Source organism: Papilio machaon, chromosome 12 (assembly GCF_912999745.1).
Source record: "Papilio machaon chromosome 12, ilPapMach1.1, whole genome shotgun sequence".
Taxonomy (NCBI): domain Eukaryota; kingdom Metazoa; phylum Arthropoda; class Insecta; order Lepidoptera; family Papilionidae; genus Papilio; species Papilio machaon.
Window position 1 is genome coordinate 5,078,691 of NC_059997.1, and position 19,199 is coordinate 5,097,889.

At 34.1% G+C, this 19,199-nt stretch overlaps 3 protein-coding genes across 6 annotated transcripts; 1 reads left to right on the forward strand and 2 right to left on the reverse strand.

The window, feature by feature from the left end:
* Positions 1-441: 441 nt before the first annotated feature.
* On the reverse strand, positions 442-4,578 carry LOC106719143 (ethanolamine-phosphate cytidylyltransferase). 2 transcript variants are annotated; one of them, XM_014513405.2, is made up of 8 exons: positions 4,490-4,578; positions 3,988-4,238; positions 3,308-3,374; positions 3,155-3,232; positions 2,325-2,481; positions 1,839-2,027; positions 993-1,151; positions 442-684 (listed from the first exon to the last, which is right to left on the reverse strand). In XM_014513405.2, the coding sequence occupies exons 1-8, from the start codon at positions 4,540-4,542 to the stop codon at positions 502-504; spliced, it is 1,137 nt and encodes a 378-aa protein (XP_014368891.1). In that variant the 5' UTR covers positions 4,543-4,578; the 3' UTR covers positions 442-501. The 2 variants fall into 2 exon arrangements, with proteins under 2 accessions (XP_014368891.1, XP_014368890.1); XM_014513404.2 differs by having other exon boundaries at positions 2,325-2,484.
* A 1,073-nt stretch (positions 4,579-5,651) lies between these two features.
* On the reverse strand, positions 5,652-9,536 carry LOC106719088 (meiotic recombination protein DMC1/LIM15 homolog). Its single transcript, XM_014513340.2, has 5 exons — positions 9,196-9,536; positions 8,719-8,886; positions 8,210-8,312; positions 7,814-7,981; positions 5,652-5,909 (listed from the first exon to the last, which is right to left on the reverse strand). Exons 1-5 carry the CDS (start codon positions 9,516-9,518, stop codon positions 5,652-5,654), a joined length of 1,020 nt encoding a protein of 339 aa, XP_014368826.2. The 5' UTR covers positions 9,519-9,536.
* A 320-nt stretch (positions 9,537-9,856) lies between these two features.
* On the forward strand, positions 9,857-18,808 carry LOC106719199 (zinc finger CCCH domain-containing protein 18). 3 transcript variants are annotated; one of them, XM_014513476.2, is made up of 16 exons: positions 9,857-10,238; positions 11,004-11,783; positions 11,969-12,126; positions 12,354-12,479; positions 12,564-12,696; positions 12,828-12,984; positions 13,174-13,324; positions 13,477-13,661; positions 13,972-14,140; positions 14,241-14,485; positions 15,464-15,544; positions 16,475-16,628; positions 17,041-17,128; positions 17,331-17,448; positions 17,572-17,651; positions 18,058-18,808. In XM_014513476.2, exons 2-16 carry the CDS (start codon positions 11,006-11,008, stop codon positions 18,195-18,197), a joined length of 2,763 nt encoding a protein of 920 aa, XP_014368962.2. In that variant the 5' UTR covers positions 9,857-10,238; positions 11,004-11,005; the 3' UTR covers positions 18,198-18,808. The 3 variants fall into 3 exon arrangements, with proteins under 3 accessions (XP_014368962.2, XP_045536269.1, XP_045536268.1); XM_045680313.1 differs by having other exon boundaries at positions 13,477-13,655; XM_045680312.1 differs by having other exon boundaries at positions 9,857-9,970.
* Positions 18,809-19,199: the final 391 nt, after the last annotated feature.

Here is a 19,199-nt window from a genome sequence, read left to right on the forward strand (position 1 = left end):
TTTGATAATTAATATTAATAATTATAAATTTCAACTACATTGATATTACTACATCTCTAATACATAAATTGATAATCTAACACTGGCATTTATTTGCAAATTTAATGAAGAAGCATCAGCAACCATATATAAAAATAAAATGTTTACCAAACTCGTTTTATAAACGAAAGTTTCATATCGATTAATATTTAATTCAATTAATTTAATTAATTAAAAAAAAATCTTTTTATTAGAAAATTATTATAGTATACAGATATAAAGACTAAACGGCACACACTACAAAAGTAAATAAAATCAAAATATATTTTGTGTACATTTGACAATGTATAGGCAACTAATTTGTAAATATATTTATAGGCGGGTAAACAAGGAAATTTATAAACATTATATACATAATAATCTAGTCAAATATTAATTATTTAACATTTCACTATACTGGTAATACGAATTGAATATTTAAGAGAATGTAACGAAATTTGTCGACAGTAAGTTATTTTTCAATTAACTAGAATCATTTTTAACATGACAATCGCCATTTTGTTTTATATGATTTTTCTCTAAGGATTTCACAAGAGACAATTCTTTCTGCTCCTTGCGCGTGTTTCGTACCTCGAATTCGAGGCGGTGGCGAATTATTCTTTGAACGATGTCCTCCGTCGTCATAGAGTTTCCAGAATTTAAAGTCTGAAATGGGAATGGGAATATCATTAATTTATTCAAATAATTGTTTAGTCAGAAAAATTCTAAAACTATAACTAGGACAGTTAATGAATCAATACAGTATTTTTTAGTATATTTAAAGCGATGTCATCTGTTCTACTTTTGATCACTCTGTTGTATAATTTTTTTAACCCCTATATAAAAAAGACCACTATTATCTAATTATAGTTCAGTCCAAGAACTTGGTAGAACAGAGTTACTATAAACCAAAAGTTACTTTTTTCTATTGAATTAAAAATCAATTTATAATTATTAACTATTCAAAACTCTACCTTAAAACAACCACGTTGTTTGGGAACCTTATAGGGGTCGGAACCGTCGGCGTCGGTGGATATCGGTGTCAGTCCATGACAGACCACTTGCACTTTGAAATGATCCATCAGTTCAGCGGTCACACTGTACGGAGCTCCGATCACTACTTCATGCACATACTGGAAAATGACACCACAGTTTGCATTAAATTTTTAAATGTTTATTTTAAATATAAATTTTTGGAATGTAGTTCTTTATCGCGCGTTGTGAAAGGGGGCTAGACGGAAAAAAATTCTTACGAAAAGTTGTCACGACACTTTTTGCTATAGACGAATGAGCGTTACTTCACCATGGCAACGACGTGACAATATATAACGAAAATTCATAGAAATAAAATGTACTTCTTGTGAAGACTTAAGTTTTTTATGCATATAATAAACATTGGTTCCTTCACTAATTAATCGAAAGGAACTTCGTTCCATCCGGGTGTCCCTTGACACCTCTTAAGTTTTTAATTTTACTTTATTCCTTCCAAGTAGAGCCAAAACATTAAGGTTTATAAAATGCTATGTGCCAACCACATGTGAGTCAGGATAATGTTAGGTTTCCAATATTACATTCCAAATAAATCTATATCATCTTTCCTTTATATGCCAGTAATATTAATATTAGTTTTTCAGCAACTGGTAAAAACTTGTACAAAATATTTGTATTGTCTGTTATAGATGTATTAAATAATCTATCAGTGAAGTTTATACATAAATTTTTAATTTTTATGTAACTTCAGTATTGTTAGCCTAAGTAATTGTGTAACCAATAGAATAATATTCAAGTTTTATAAATATTATATTAAACAAAAATTTTACCTTACAAGCGAGCACAGACAGTACACGCTCGTGTAAATTCATGATAGGGTAGTTGGATCCTTTGTAGCGATTGACTTCGAGGTCGGTGTGCAGGCCCACGATTAGGAAATCGCCTTGCGCGTTCGCAGCTTCCAGAAAATCAAGGTGGCCGACGTGGAAGAGATCAAATGCACCCGCAACATACACCACCTGTAGATTAACATATGAGATGCGTAAAATAATTTGACAATACTTTTATACATACACATCCAGATTTGAATGTGTGCCGGAGGCTAATTAATATCCTCTTCTTCCTTGGAGAAGGGGGAGTTGACATATAGGAAAAGGTTATATTTTATAAGACATGTGTACATTCAAGATAGGAACAAGCACTGGTCACTTCCTAATTTATCCAAACCGCGAGACTGCTAGATCATAAGCCACCTTCTCTGTACACAGGGTGTATTGATTTTTTAAATTAACTACAGGTGTTGTTGTTGGGTTTACCTTGTCCGTAGGCTTGGGAGAAAGGCCACTGCTGAATTGTATTATCTTCTGGGTTGTTGGCAAGAACTGTGAGCAGCCGGTATAAGGAGACCTGGCGGTTGAATCGGTGCCAAGGTTTGAGGAGTGATCCAGCGCTACTGAATACTCTTTGTCACCTCTCCTGGAAATTATAATATTACTTAAGTGCAAAGTCTGATACAATTTATGATAAATTTTGATTGATAGATAAAAATCTTCAAAATATACAAATTACCATATGAAGTTTTATTTATTAAATGGCACATTCACCTGCAATTTTGAATTTATAGATTTTTTGATATAATTTGTACCAACATCAAGGTTATCAATTACTTTTGCATACAAAATTATAAGACAAATATTACTCAACTAAATCACATTTTTCTTAAACTTCAATTATTATTTACATGAAATTTAAGAAAATGCAAAACTACGTTGCTAATACACAAACCTAGTATAAAATAACTAAACATTTAAAATAGATTTTTACCAAAATATATGAGTTCATATCTAAACTATTGATTGTATTTTTATTATTATTTTTAAATTAAATATGATAATGAACCAATTGTAATAATCAAATTTTTGTCAGTGATATTAAGGTAAAAATAATGAATTACTTTCTATAAAATTTTGAGTGATAAAATAAAAATAATTTGGCACATACAAGTAATCAAGGCGAGCCATTGCTGCTCTGTAAATAAATTTAAATTAAATAGCAGCTTGAAAATTAGATGGCTGATAATAATACATATTTTATATATTAAACATTTTAGTATACAATTTAGAAAAAAAAAACTTAATTATATTACTTGAAATGTTCCCTAGTGAGTAGGAGCATTCTTCCAACCAAATCTGTTGTAGAAACTCCGGCTGTTCTCGGAACTTCTCTAAAACATAAAACAGATATTACTGTAGAGACATAACTTGATAAATAATTGTAATAAAACATGTTAAATTTTTACCTGTATCTCCCAGCTTCTTTTACTAAATGATATGTGTCTATTCCATCTGCTGTTACTGTTATGTCATCTGTAAATAGAAAAATGTCAAAGCCCTTATGTTATGCACTAACCCTTCGAAAGTTGAGTGTATCTTAGAATAAATTACTAAATGAGTGCTACATCTATCAACCACAACTTATTTCCAAATGGGATTGTGGTCAAGCAGTATTTAATTTTATAAATAATTGTACCAAAGAAAAAACAATTCTTTATGCAAGTTTCTCTCTTTTAGAGTGTTCAATAACAAATCTCTGTGCAATATTTTCAAGTGTATAGGCCCAGTACTTGGTTGATATATAAATATTTTTTTTTTTATATTGTGTGAAGTAAGCATTACATGACAAATTGATATGTATGCTAGTAATCAAGTTAATCAAAAATAAATTGTGCATGAAATTTAAAATGTGTTGTTTACGTAGCAATATTAAAAAATTTGAGCATAACAGTTTTTACTTTTTCTTTATGACAACAATCAAGTTTTTGCTGTTACTGACCATAAATAACTTTACAGGCCAACATGATTTACTAATTCAGCTTAATAAAAATAGTAGCATTTTATCAAAACAATTTACTTCCATTTAGTCAATGTTTCAGATATAGAATTACAAAATCTAATACATAAGTGGATAATATTAGCTTACCTCCATGCACACAAAAGTCACACTGATATTTATCTAAGGTTTCCAAGGTTGTGACATAGGGTGCTCCTTCTACAACCTGATCAACCCATTTTATAGCACGGACCATCTTATAGCGCTCTTCTTGAGTAAATACGGGGGGGCCCTTGTGCTTAGAAATTTCTTCATCGGTGTGTACACCTACGATCAGCACATCGCCCAATGCTTTGGCTTGTCTGAGAGAATTCGCATGACCAAAGTGGACCATATCATAACTGAAATATACAGCAAAAAACGGTCAATTTTCAGTTTATAAGGTTATAATGAATTTAACTTTGGTATGAGCATCCTTCAAAACCCATAATTCACGCACCGGTTTTTTATATTTAAATTAGTATATTAATAATTTATTAAAATATATAAACATGAAACTGCGGATTTAAATAAATGATATTCACAAATAGACGAATAGCTTTGGCGCTAATTTTGACAAATAGTAAATTACAAATAAATTTAATTTACTTACCACCCATCACACCATACGCGTATTTCCTTTTTGTCATTTTTATTATCACTCATTTCTTTTTATAATTGATTTAAGGTAGAGTAATGAATATTTTCTATATATATGTAAAAATTTATTTCATATAGTAATATATTAAAACGATAATGTTTTCTACTAAATAGCGACACTTCTACTCTTGACAATTTCAAATGACTGACTGGCTGACCGAATGACGAAGGAGGAATGATGAACGATGTGAACCTTTGAATTTTAAATAGCAATAGAAGTGACTCATTTCATTCATACCATTTTAAAAGAATAATTTTTTCACAGTATGCAAAAATATTTTTTATTATATGTCACACCTTCCCGTATTATTTTTAAGTATATCAAGATTCTTATAATCTTATCTATCGCCACTTAAAGGCCGACAAAGTATCTACACTGGTTTGTCTGTCATTTATTTAACACTAGCTGTCGCCCGCGAGCCCGCGAGTACGTCGGCGCGGGATTAAAAATACTTAAATTAGTACCGTAGTACCTTAAGTGTTCTTCCAAACTATGTTCCACATCTATGCCTAATTTCAGCGAGATCCATGAAGCCGTTTTGGAAATACCTTCTAACAAACATCCATCCACCCAAACATACGCATTTATAATATTAGTAAGATTTAATGAAAAGTCTAAAGTAAAAGAAAAATATTACCTAATCTGGCATCATTTATAATATGCATCGATTTAATTAGAGTAGTAAAGGCGTGTGTTGCTTATCATAGAATAGCATCATAGTAGTTGTAGTGTATGATATTTTATTTTAAAGCATGCACAATATTATCTAATCGAGGACGCTAACTTAATTGGCTGCTCAATCGAGTCACGCCACTACGATTTATTACTACGACACGGACTTTGTTTTGGACTTTGATTTTGTTCACATTTCACATCTCACACACGCGTAGGTTGTTAAAATTATCGGATGTATTGAAATCATTAATTAAGAAGTCATTCGTTAAGATACTCGTTTACATATGTTTGAAATTGTCTGGTCAACTGACCGTTTAGAAATAATATAATAAATGGGGAAATAAAAATAGATGTTTAGCAAATTTTATTTTAAAATTTAATTTAACCAATAAAAACATAAAATTCAGAGATCAGAAACACATTGAAAATGTTATAATATTTAGTCTTTGGCGTCAGAAACACCTCCGTTGGTTATAGCAAATGTTGCTTCGCTTTCAGGTAGGTCGGGTGAATCGTAGATTTTTGCGATCCTGTTCTCACCTCTGCCTTTTCTCAGAGAAATTCTTGTAGTTGACGCATGCGCTAAAATATTACCCCCTATGGGCTTCTTCGGGTCCGCTTGAAATGACATTGTCGCACCAGGGTCGGCGGTCATTTGATTCGTTATGAAAACTGCTACATTGTATTCTTCTGATATCTGGGTACAAACATATAGATAAACATGCTAAATGTTGCGTTTACATGTGTAGAAATAATAGACAACTGTACAAGTTACTAGATTCTATTATTAATTATTATTTGAAATAAAATTATTATGAAAGTTGGAAAATCTATCGCAACACGTACAATTCGCTATCGATGTGCACGTTTTTAATTAATCTTAAAATTACATTTCTGGTTTCTAAAAAAACACATTTTTTAAATTAATGTAACATGGTTTCTCCATTTCGAAAACTGCAATATTTATCGTTAAATCAATATATTGCAGATTTGCAGGAATTCCCCTTAGGTTAATTTTGCTAATGCATTCTCGTAACAGAATGTTAAAATAAACTGAACAAACAGCAAATATAGAATTCAGGGCGATAAGGTAATGTCAAGAACTTGTTTTAAACTAATTTCCATGTCCATCTTATCTTGCTTGTAAAAATTCTGGTTATAATTGTTATTTTACAAGTACAAAATGCAAGCACAGTTATAGACATATTATAACGCCAAAATTAGTTTTTTTTTTCGCACATAACTGGCGATTAAAATTAGTACATATTAATTATATTGAATAATATATAAATACGTAATTTCATAAAGTTGTCTACGAAACGAAATGTTGCAATAATTAATTTATCTTATCCAATCCATGCCCTAAATGGAAACGACAGCCGACAGTGACATAAGTACCATACTCCCGGATGTATTTTATCTATTCACCTTCTGATCTTCCAACTACATACCAAATATAACGTTTCAAATGTTTTTAATAAAAAATAATAATAATCGAATTGCATCTTTATTTTGAACAGTATTTGACTACGACCTGATTATAAAAAGAGGTAGTAACTATCGACATTTAACTCCGGTCACGTTTATCTATAGAATACTAGCTTTTACCCGCGACTCCGTCCGCGCGGAATAAAAAATAGAAAACGGGGTAAAAATTATCCCATGTCTGTTTCCTGGTTCTAAGCTACCTGCCCACCAATTTTCAGTCAAATCAGTTCGACCGATCTTGAGTTATAAATAGTGTAACTAACACGACTTTCTTTTATATACAGTGAAACTTGGTTAAGTGGGACCTGGATAAGTGAGAAACCTCCATAACTGGAACTCATGCTGAGGTCCCAACACTTTGGCACTGAATTACCTCTGTTAGTGGGACGAGGTAAACCTCTATATCTGGGATTTGTTCTTTCGATTTATCATCATAGTTACCTCTATAACTGAGACAGCGAGTAAATTTTATATGTATAAACCTCTGTAACTGAGATAACATTGTTTGTTTACTCATTCTTATTCTACCCACAAATTCCACACGTAATTCCAAGTACGTAAGTACAAATTTTGAGCTTCAATTACCTTCAGTTTTAGTTTCGCTTTTCTATCATACAGATGTTTATTTGAAAAATGTCAAAACGAAAGCTACAATCGTTATCATTACGTAAAAAACTGAAGTTAATATCCGTTTATGAAAGTGGGAAGACACGCGAAGAAGTTTGTGCCGAATTTAATGTGCCAAAATCTACTCTTTGTAGGATAATTCAGAGTAAACATAAAATTGAATCACAATGTTCTGAAGGACAAGGAAAACTAAAACGTGTACGTAAATGCAACCCTCTGTAAATGAGACAGATATTTATTTATACCTGTATATCTGAGACACTGGGTAAGTGGAATACCTCTATAAGTGTAACGACATTGCAGGTCCCTTGATGTCTCACTTAACCAGGTTTCACTGTAGGTATATAGATTAGTTCATTGTACGTTAAATACCTACGTTTATCGTTGTTGTAATTCAGCTCTTTTAACTTCTTTTTCATATATAATATATATACGAAACTCCACGCTGCAAAGACTTTAGTTTTAAAAAAAACGATGCCATGATACCTTTTGTAGTCTGGAGAGAACTTGTGCCAATTTCTGTTGCCTGTCAGCGAGCTCCCCGCGACCGGAGAAGTCGACCCGGAACAGCGCCATTATGGAATCGATGATTAGCAGCTTAAAGACACCGGCCTCTTCGTAGAACTTCGCCGCTACGTAGTCTAACAACTCTGCCTATACCATTCAAAATGTCTAAAGTTACTAGTGATAGTTCTAATAAAAAAAAATCAAACAGCGGGATTGTATTGCTGTCACTCCGAGGTCAAAATCCAAACGAATAAGCGGGGGGACTCTTCGAAATTGGTCGTTATTCTAGGTCTAGATTCTGTCAGTCAGTAGTTTGTTTTAAATCTTTTATTTAGTTTCATTTTATCGAATATACGCATAGTTCTCGTATATTACCTGATGTTCAGATGTGTATGCTCTGGCATAGAGCACGTTGTCTAAAACTGCGTTTTGATCCAAGTTAAATCTGTCAGCTATTGGTCGTAATCTATCGGGACGACTGTTAACCTTCTAGGAAAGTTTATTATTTTAATTTAGATTTAACGTAATGTTTTGGTTTTAATACTTTATAATTAAACCAACAAATCTACACTAATAACGGATAAACACTTATTTATTATTTTTACTTAGAAATATAAAAAAAAATTACAACGACATTGAAGATTTTAGAAACAATAAAACTAATTACAAACAAAAAGTAACACCATTGACCTCGATATTCTAGAGGTCTCTACGCTCCAACATTATATTTTAAACGCTTATTTATAACAAAAGCCTCACGTGTTTTGAATTTAATTTTAGAATAGGCTTCACAAACTTAACTACTCCAATATGACGTTATAAGTTTGACATGATAGACATTAGATATTGATAAAATTATAAATGTGTAAAATAAAAAAGGATACAAAGTGTGTTCTGTATCAAGAAACATGACCTTCCCTCCATGATAGCCTGATGAATTGGGTATTTGTGACGTAACACATAGAGTGTGCGAAAGTTGAGTTTTACCCGTACGGAACTCTCCAAACACTTCCGTTATAGCCATCGACTCTATCCCGCCACCAAGTAGTTTACTGCAATCATTTTTATCAATTCAAGTAAATAATAGGTTCAGGTTTTTCGAGTTCTTGAAAAACTTTAGGTCATCCATACTCAGTTATAATGGCTAATCTTTGTTTTTTTTAGGTATTTCATAAATATCTCAGTTCTAACTACTGCTATTATTGTTTATTATTAGGTATTCTACTTCAACCCTATGTTATTGAATGTGTAAATTTTGTATGTTTGTCTTCGTTACAATAAACCATAACGAAAACTTTAACCGGTGATTTGAGGCACCTCACCTTTATGGATTAAAAACAACGTAAACGCAATAAACTTACTCTAAGTCGATACTTCCTGTGCTAATTTTAAATACTTGTTTGCGACGATCACTAACTTCCAAAGCTGTCATAAAGCCAAGTGCGACAACTTTTTGACATGCTTCCTTTATTTTTTCTACTTTAGTGTCAGAAAATCCTTTAATATTACATAATTTCTTTTTTGTTGTCATTTGAACGCCTTTGATCGTGCAAATTCCCGCACCTTTTAATTTTTTTATGTCTGCAACATTAATCCCGTGTTTTTGTAATATATCTACATCTTGAAATAAATTTTCTTCTTCTTCGTTTTCGGAAATATGATCATCGAGTGCTTGATCAATCATTTTGTTTCTTTATAAGTTTAATTTTAGCATAAATACCAATGAACAAATTTTCGCGCGGTAATCGGTTCTTTTGTTCAATATTGCCATCATTGTTATTTTAATTTTCTCTGCTGGCAGCACGACAACTTAAAAAAATAAAAAAAAAATCACTGATTTAAAAAAGTAATCATTTAGATATGGTACTTAAAACTTAAAATAATCTTTTTCTATTAAATATTCATAATATTATTTTACATAAAATATGTGTTGCTGTGTTCATACCCTTGATCGGTTACTTTTTTATCTACATTAACCATTAACCCATAAACATAAACTCAATGAATCCGAGTTTTCTACTCTTTGTCGAAAACTGCTGCGATGAAAAAGGCTTGATGCGGCGCAAACTGGAGAATTTTTAATTATTTTTTAATAATTGCATCAAGAATTTTATCGTCTTATCCACCTAAGATAAGGTAAGGGCGTAAGGTAACCCTACTGAAGTTAAGAACAGTGATTATTTATTATGTTCATATATATTTCCTCCTATATCACAGCCATGTTGAAGTAGTGTTGATTTTAATAAGTTTTCGTCAGTTTATCGTTATTAGAAAGTTAAAGTTCACAAGTATATGTGACAGACCCAAGTTTCGTTTGTGTTGTGATTACAAAGTTAAAAGTCTTTACGAAATGAAAAGTGTTTTAAAGTGCCACCGATTCTGGCGTCGAGGCGTCATCTTCAAGGTAAGGCTGGACGTGTCTTCAATATACATCAGAACGTTGTACTTCTTACTAAACAAGTGACATCGATTCAAGTTTAACTTGAGTATTATTCTACTAAAGCTAAAGTAAAATAAGTCAAAATTAAAGTCGATATTTTTCATGACAAGACGAAAAACTAAGTGCCTCACTTATAGCGTAGACTATAATTATGTTGATTTTTTCTAATAACTATTTACTTTGCGTTTCCTATACTTTTTATTATTTTAATTAATTATAATTTTTCTAAGTACTAAGTATACAAAGCTTTTATGTACAAATTGGGACTGAACAAATTAAACAATGTTTTACGATTTTATATTTTGATGTTAAATATATTTGCTGCATTGTTCTAGGGAAGCTCAGACAGATACAATCACTTTATGAATTAAGACATTTTTACAACATTCCTTATTATCCTTGTTGAACCTTTAAATAAGTGAAAGCATATTTTTTGAAATCCCTAAAAACATAGTTTCTGCTTATTCAAGACAGTTATGATCCAAAGACATCTAAGTCATTTTCAATAATTTCTGTAAGGGTTACAAATTGATTTTGCTTATAGTGAAATTACCATTGTTGAAATCTGTCTGATCCACCCTATAACAAGTTTGTGAAGTTGTCTCATAATGTGTGAACTCTTGTGGCAGGTTGACTACTAATTTTTGTAAGGATTGCTTGAGTGGGTTGGGTGGATTTCTTGTTGTATGTACTTAATAAACTTAATAAATAATTTGCATCTACTCTCAGGGATGGACTCTGAAGATTCACATGATGCTACTGGAGATGCACACTCTTCTTCAAGCAGTAGCAGTTCCAGTTCCAGAAGTCGAAGGAGTTCTTCATCAGATCGAAGTGATGTTTCAAAGAAACATCCTAAATCTCCATCACAATACTCTGGTCCCCGAAGGTCTAATGAACCGAGATCTCCCTCGCATGAAAGCCAGTCATATCAAAGATCACCATACTTTAATAAACAACCGAGTTCCCCAGATAACTTAAGTGGGGCACATTCTGATATTAATTCCCCTGAGAATTCAATGCCTGCATCCCCACAAGGTCCTAAATCACCTGATGCTCCTAAGTCTCCTAGTGATATAGGATCAAATATTGGTTCACCAGAGCAACCAGAACAGTATTCTTCAGCTCCACCATCTGGTGGAGAAGGTCCAAAGACACCAAGATCTCCAAGTAGCTCTGCAAGATCAGCTCCTGGCTCACAAGGATCAAGGTCACGTCCTGCCTCTCCTGATTCCGCATCACCAAGGAAGAGTCCAGAAAGAGGTTCTCCTACCTCATCTCCTTCGCCAGATAGAAACTCTCCTCATTCATCCCCTGTGAGATCATCATCAATAAAAAAAACTGATTGGAGTCCTAAGGAAAAATGGAGGAGACATACTAAAGCAGAACAAAAAATGGTTTCCATTCCCCGCCGTCGCAGTAGATCGGAATCCAGCCAATCCAGCAGAAGTTCTTCATATAATAAAAGGACTAATGTTAAAGACCCAGCAACTGAAGAAATCTCTGAAGGTATCTATCTTATTGCTTCACATTGTAAACATTTCAAATTATAAATATAGTTTAATCTTTGTCCAGTTAAAAGGTGATGTTACGATTTTTATTGCATTAATGAAAAATATGATTTTTTTTAATCTAACATGTATTAGCAGTAATTGTTAAGTTAATATGAAATATGAAATATACTTATACTACAGGAGAAATGGAATCAGATCAAGAGGACCAAACTTCGCGCAGTAAGTCTGCGGCAAGTGAAAAAGTTGATGGAAAAGATAATAACATTAGTCATGAAGATCTATCAGATGTATCAGATTTGGATTCTGTTGGACCAGATGATGCAGATAAAGAAACAAAGGTATATTTAGAACTGTAATAATAATCTCATTGCATATAGTGATCATTTTTATGATTTAAATTCTTAATGTGACTTGATATTATGTAAAAATAATTATACTGACAGAATTAACTGCATTAATACCCAATCAGGTATGTTTGTCGTACTATAGGCTACATTTGACAACATAATTATTTGAAAAATGTAGTTTTTTTTTTACCAGTTTATAACAAAAATTATTCTTATAGTTGAAATCATCACCTGCATCACCTGAGAGAAAACTTGATATCAATACTAATGGCAAAATTGGAACAAGTTCACAATCATCACCAAATTCTGATAATGGAAAGAATGATACGCCCAAATTAGATAAAGTAAGTTTTTAATTTCATTTATTCCTTGATGTATTTTTGAGAAACCATTTATTAGATGAGAGTAAAACACCTTTATCTTTGTAGGTACCGCAAGAAAAAACAAGTAACACTGAAGATGGTGAAGAACAGTTGGATTTTGAGGCAGAGGAGGGTGAATGTATAGAATCAAAACCAAAAGATCAATCTAATGGTGATGTGGATCAAGCTAATGAAAAAGGTTGGTTTCAAATTTATTTTACTTGCTCAAGTTTGTTGAAAAAAATAAATAGATATTTGAAAGAGTATAGAACTGTAAAATTATAAATACAATAGTTCCTATAATTCGAATTAAATGTTTTTATATTTAAGGTGTGGAGGAGGCGAAGGCGGGCCGGCGGTCGCGAGGCTCCTCGCTGGAGGAGGGCGAGGTCTCTGACGAGGCGGAGCGCCGCCCCGAGGAGAATGAGCCCCGCCCCGTCTGCAGGTTCTTCTCGCGCGGCGCCTGCACCTGGGGTGTCAGTTGCAGGTAATCTTGACATTTGCTTCCGAGCCTTGTTGAATATTTACATTCCTCATCTCGAGATTATATTTAATAATGAAGCCTAATATCATAGTAGCTATTTACACACAATTGACTTATAAAAAAGACATGAGAGATTGATATTTTCAATTAAAGAAATGTTACATAAAAAATTTAATATACTTTTGTGTTCAGATTCCTGCATCCAGGGGTGACAGACAAAGGCAACTACAACATGTTTGATGTGGTCCGTGGAGTCCCCACGGGGGCTCCATACGCAGCGCCCCCCAGAGATGTCGCACCACCAGAGTCAGCTTGGGAAAGGGGATTACGAACTGCTAAAGAGGTTTTTGTTGCTTTTTATATCCCTCTTCACTAAATCACTGACGACTTTTAATTTCTGGATACACATTCTTAGGTTGACGTTTTAAACAGGTATTGAAATATTTGGTCAGTATAAATAATTAAAAAATATCAACTCATAACATTTATAATTAGATGCTGAGGATAGCGAACAAACGCAAGGAACAAGACATGGACTTTGAAGAGAAGAAGCTGCACCTGTCTGTGGGCGGCGTGGTGCACGACCCCGACGCAGAGCTCGCGTACGCCGCCGCCGCTGTGGGCGCCTCCCCGCCACACCAGCACGATGTGCCCGTGCACAGGGACCCTGAAATGTACAGGTCACTTTTACCTTACCCCTTAACCCGAAAGCTTTGCTTAATATTTAACAATAAAATGCGAAATCGTACATATAACTATGGGATCACTATTCACAGTATATATTAAGTTTATATATAATAAAAAAATTAGGCTTATAGTGGCATTACCCCTTATTTATTTATGTCTATTTTACAGGTGAATATAAAGAAAAGATTAGATTGTCTGCTTAATGATTAAAGTATTTAACCTTATAACACTTTTACCAGTCGATTATCTTATAATTTGTCTAAGTAGTTACTTGTTAATTATAAAAAAATGTGTTGTTGTTAGCCGTGCGTACGGGCCGGTGTACCGCGGCCGCTACCCCCCGCGCCCTGCGGCGGACGAGCGCGAGCGGTACTACGCACGCGAGCGCATCTATGACACCGAACGTATGTACGAACGCCCGCCTCACTACGACGAGCGAGCCGCCACCACTGAAGAACTGCCCTTCCACAAGGTCAGGGTCTTTACAAACACATATCTAGAATTGTGCTCTGCGTAGCGACTCATACGATGATCTGATCCGCCAACATATATAACAATATCTATAATTGCAGAGACGTGTGCGTTCGTCGAGAGAAGTAATAGTACAGCGGGCGGAGGTGGAGCGGCGAGAGGGTCGAGAGGGTCGGGAGGGTCGCGAGGGGCGCGTGCGGGAGATGCGCGAGGGCCGAGAGGGGAGAGAGGGTAGGGAGGGGCGGGAGGGACGCGGCGACGACTGGGCGGACCCGTGGATGCGCGCCGAGCCCGCCGCGCGCCGCCGCCGTCCTCCTTCCTCGGAAGACTCCTACAGCACGTCTAGGTAATGTTATATATAGACATTATTTATCTTGTACTAAATCAATTGATAATGATTTAAAACATGACATTGTAGCTACAAATAATTCTTTGCCAGTTAGAAAGCATTAGCTTTTGTTATGAAATATAGATATTTCATAAGAACATGTCTTATGCCAGTACTTGATTTCACTAATTGCTGTAATATTTATAGCTGCATTCTTCACGTCGTCTTCTCTTTTTCTTATAGGTATTTTTGATGCTCGCGTATTTGCTTTTTATATTTCACGTCATTTTGTGAAATGTATTTGAGAATTTATTTTCATTTATTCATGATTCAGCTATTTTTTATTTTCTTTTATATAAAGTTCTTTTGAAATATCTATGCAATGTTTAGTTTACGTTTCTGTTTGAAGTTAATTAAAACGAATTGAGCTTCCTAAATAAATTTTAGAAAGTATGTTTCACTATAGATAACATACACAATAGAAAATGTTAAAAAAATATAACATATTAATAAATGATTACATTTTGTTCTAAAAATGATTTCAGAAGATTGTTCTAAATTTATGTAAAAGCATAGTATAATTCTACAAATTATATACAGTTTCAGTTGCATACTTTTATTTTTAACGATTTTTTTTTAATATTCGCAATAGGCATTTTTCAATTCAATTTTTTTTTATATTGTTTAAAATGATACTAATTGGAGCAATCGCTCCATTACGCTTTGCCCCCCTTCCTCCGGCCGTTGGGTTCGCTTTCATTCTGATGTCGTTGTGTTTTCGGTGTTCAATTTTCGAGGGATATCATCGCTGCTCTTCATATCTATTGCATGTTACTTCACTATTTATATTAAATCATTTGGGTTTCGCTAATGTGCGAGTGTGCGTGGTGACGTACACGTGCGTGTGTGTGTACGTACACGCGGGGAGTTGCGTGTGTGCGTTGTGGTGCGTGTGTGCGCGCCCCCCCTCCCCCCGGCGTCCCTTTCAGTCCACAGCTGTTCAATTTCCAGCTCGCGTAGTTCGGGCTCGGCGGGCGCTCGCCGCAAGAGGAGGGCGTCATCACCCTCTCGACAAAGGTAACTCTACAATTGGTATGATTGATATTCTATTCTCTTACCAAGTTATCTTTAACACTAACCAACTACTAATGATTAAGTTGCGATTAATATATTGTACATAGTAATAATAAAGTGGTTTTGAAAAAAAATGGTGAATATATAATTCTGCAAATATATGAAATTCCTGATAGGCAAGGCTCTAGGTCTAGTATAGGCAATAATACAACATTATATAAAATGCCCCGAGTTGGATTAGTTGAAGCTGTAAGGTCAGGGGACAGTTTCATCATGAATCGCAAACCTATGGAAAAAGAGAAGATGAAGATATATGTATATTATAGAACTGGTGTAATCTTACTAATATTATAACACATATATGTTTCCTAAGCTACTACAAATTTTTATTTTGACGTACTGCTTTTTTATTTTATATAAAGAATTGATTGATTGTATTATGGTTTGTTATCTTGTAACTTAGACGAAATTTTTTTATATTGGTTTGTTAATGTTTTTAAAGAATTTGTTAAATAATGAAATGAAGGAATCGAATACTGTAAAAATTCTGATTAATTTTATTAATTATGTACTAATTATGCTTTGTATGATAGCCCTGTGTTATAACTTACTAACAATAACTTTACGTAATCTAATCTTAAATCAGATCTCATTCTATTCTTATGTAAAAAAAAACATATAAATAACAATAAAAATGGATTATAAATCTTGAATAACTTGTTAAATAAGTGACCTGATGTTTTCTTCAATAATCGTAAACTCTGTACATATTGTGTAAAAAAAACTGTTGATTTCCGCCATGAAAACACTTTCACTACAACATATATTTGATTTTTTTAATGAATGATATAAACGATAAATATTTTTACGAGTGTTTTGGTGGTGGAAAATTAGTGTAAGAGAAGTGGTGGTAATGATTGTGTTGGTGCGCAGGCTGTCGCCGTCGGTGATAGTGCGCGAGCGGCGGCTGGCGAGTGCGCGCGCCACCGCCATGAACCCGCCGGCGCCGCGACGTCGCGCGCCCTCGCCCGCCGCCGCACGACAGCTCGCCGTCAACCCGCCGCCCCCCGCCTCGCACAGGCACAAGGTACACCGCATACATTACACACTTCTAGGTGTCTTCTTTTAAACAAGTCATTTTTTTTACATATTCACCCTCTTCTCTCTCTCATCATCACCCTCTGATGATATTTGGTGAGGTTTTAGTTCCCTCCCTTATACATAAAATCACTTGGATTTTTTTTATTCTAAGGTCATATAGAAATTTCCAGAATAATATTATTAATTACATTTTATTCATCAGTCAAAAAATTAATACACATAATCTCATTTTAGTCCCCTCCCCCTTTTGGAGCCTCACTGATGAATGGACGACGTCTTATACATATAGACTGTCCAATACATATAAAAGAGTCAAATTATTCTAAGCTAAGGCACTTGCATGTGATCAATAGGATTCGTGTAAATAAATAAGATATATATAAATTTGATATTGACAGGAGGAGACCGATCCGTATGGTCGAAGCAAAGCGTCGAGTCGCGGCAGGAACAGAAAGAAATATTCAAGATCGTCGTCTTCGGGATCAGGTAAAACTGCACAATATTCAATTAAGGAAATTCACAAGGAATTATAGATTTTGCTCATATTTTACACGTGATTTATGTCTCATATGACGTAAGAGAATAGTGATACACATTGCCACAGTAAGGAGCATTTTATTCGATTATGAATTATCTTTTAAATGTTTTTCACTATTTTTGTGACTGTAACGTAATTAACTTTTGTTAGAATCGTCGTCGTCGTCGAGCGAGTCTGAGAGCGAGTCGCGGTCGTCGTCGACGTCGGGCAGTTCTGGCGCGCGCCGAGCTCGACATGCCCGACTTCTCAACGCCGCAGCACGGCCCAGGTAACTTCACACTTCAGTATCCTTCATTGTTAAATTAAATAAATATAATGGATATTAAAAAAAGATTACATCTTTTAAGGATGACATTACTTACGATAGTATAATTGTTTTTTTTTTTTCCAGAATGAATGCAAAATCAAGTGCAGGTCTAGCGGCGGCAGTTTCCACAGCGGTCAGTAAAAAAGAAGTACCGAGTGAGAAAGGTAAAGAACTTAATTATTCCATTATAATTGACAACATAACAGAAAAACAAGATAAATTAATATTAATCTATACATATTAATAAAAATGGAGTGTGTGTATGTTATATCGAAACAAAAATCATGTTTCGTACAAATAATGTATTTGATAACGAAAAACCAATTTTTAAATTTTTTGTCTGTATGTTTGTCAGCAAGGCACGAGTTTGTTGCAAAATCGGTACGACTGAACCGATTTTGACGGGAAGGTAGCTGATGTACTCGGGAATATTTTAAGCTTTTTTTTTTTAATTATGCGCTGCTGACGAAGTCGCTAGCGACCGTTAATACATAATATAAGTACTCGGTTTGTAATCGAGCAAGTTAGTTCCCGATGTGTCAATAATTCCAGGTATTATATTTTTTTTAGATATGAGTAGGAAACGTTCAGCGGTGTCGCCCTCCAACGACGGTGCCCCCGCCAAGAAGTCTGTGTCGCGGCGTGAGGAGCTGCTCAAGCAGCTGAAGGCGGTCGAGGACGCCATCGCCCGCAAGCGCTCCAAGATATAGGGACGTGTTAGATATATAACCAGCGCCTACAGAACATGGCGCAGGTTGCCCCACTGATATCTGCTGACTAAGCAAAGTAAAACATCACTTGTTGAGACAATTGTATTTTGATAATTGCTTTAAAAATGTCACCGTCGCTGTCAGCAACCTTTGCTTTGCCATCAGTGAACACAGCGCGACACTATTGACTGCACGAAAAATGTCTGCCAATGAGTTGTCACCTTTATAAAGTTTTGAAATATAACGTCATTTTGTGAACGGATTAGTTTGATATGTAATATGTCTAATTTTTATAATTTGCCTAGACCAAACACTTGGCATTCAAGATTGGCATGTGACATAGCTAATGTAAGATGCTTCATGTAGATGCGCTGTATAGTTGTTATTGCGTTAACCTCAGAGCAACGTACATATATTTACGTATAACGCGTGTGTTAAATTAAGCTATTTTTGTATTAATAACTTGACTTGTAAATTCCATATGTAAAGTAGGGTTACATTGAACTTGTACCTCACTGTTAGGATGACAAAGTTCGTTCAAAATACATTTGGAAGGCAGGGAAACATTGATAAGAATTAATCAAAAATTTTATCAATGCATTGTACTATTTAATATGGAGTGTTCTGAAAAAAAAAATTACTACTCAAAATATTTGTTAAATGTTGCCTACGATGTTTATACATCAAAGCTGTGTAGTAGTAAATAAAAAAAGTTAGCCAATAAGCTGTATTAAATTATGAACTTAACTTCAGACTAATATATTTGCAATGTTTAAAACAGATTTGCTGAGCTTTTTTAAAAAAAATTAATTTTAATCAATAGTTACATACATTTCTGAATATTCCACATTGCATATAACTTATTTTTTCATTATTAGTATTTTGACGATTAAATCTTTTTAGTGTCTATTTTATATTAATCTGTACTTGTTAAGGCTAGATTGTGACAGGTCTTTTGTCATAAATAAAAAAAAAACAATGTAAAACCTAAAAACATAAGTT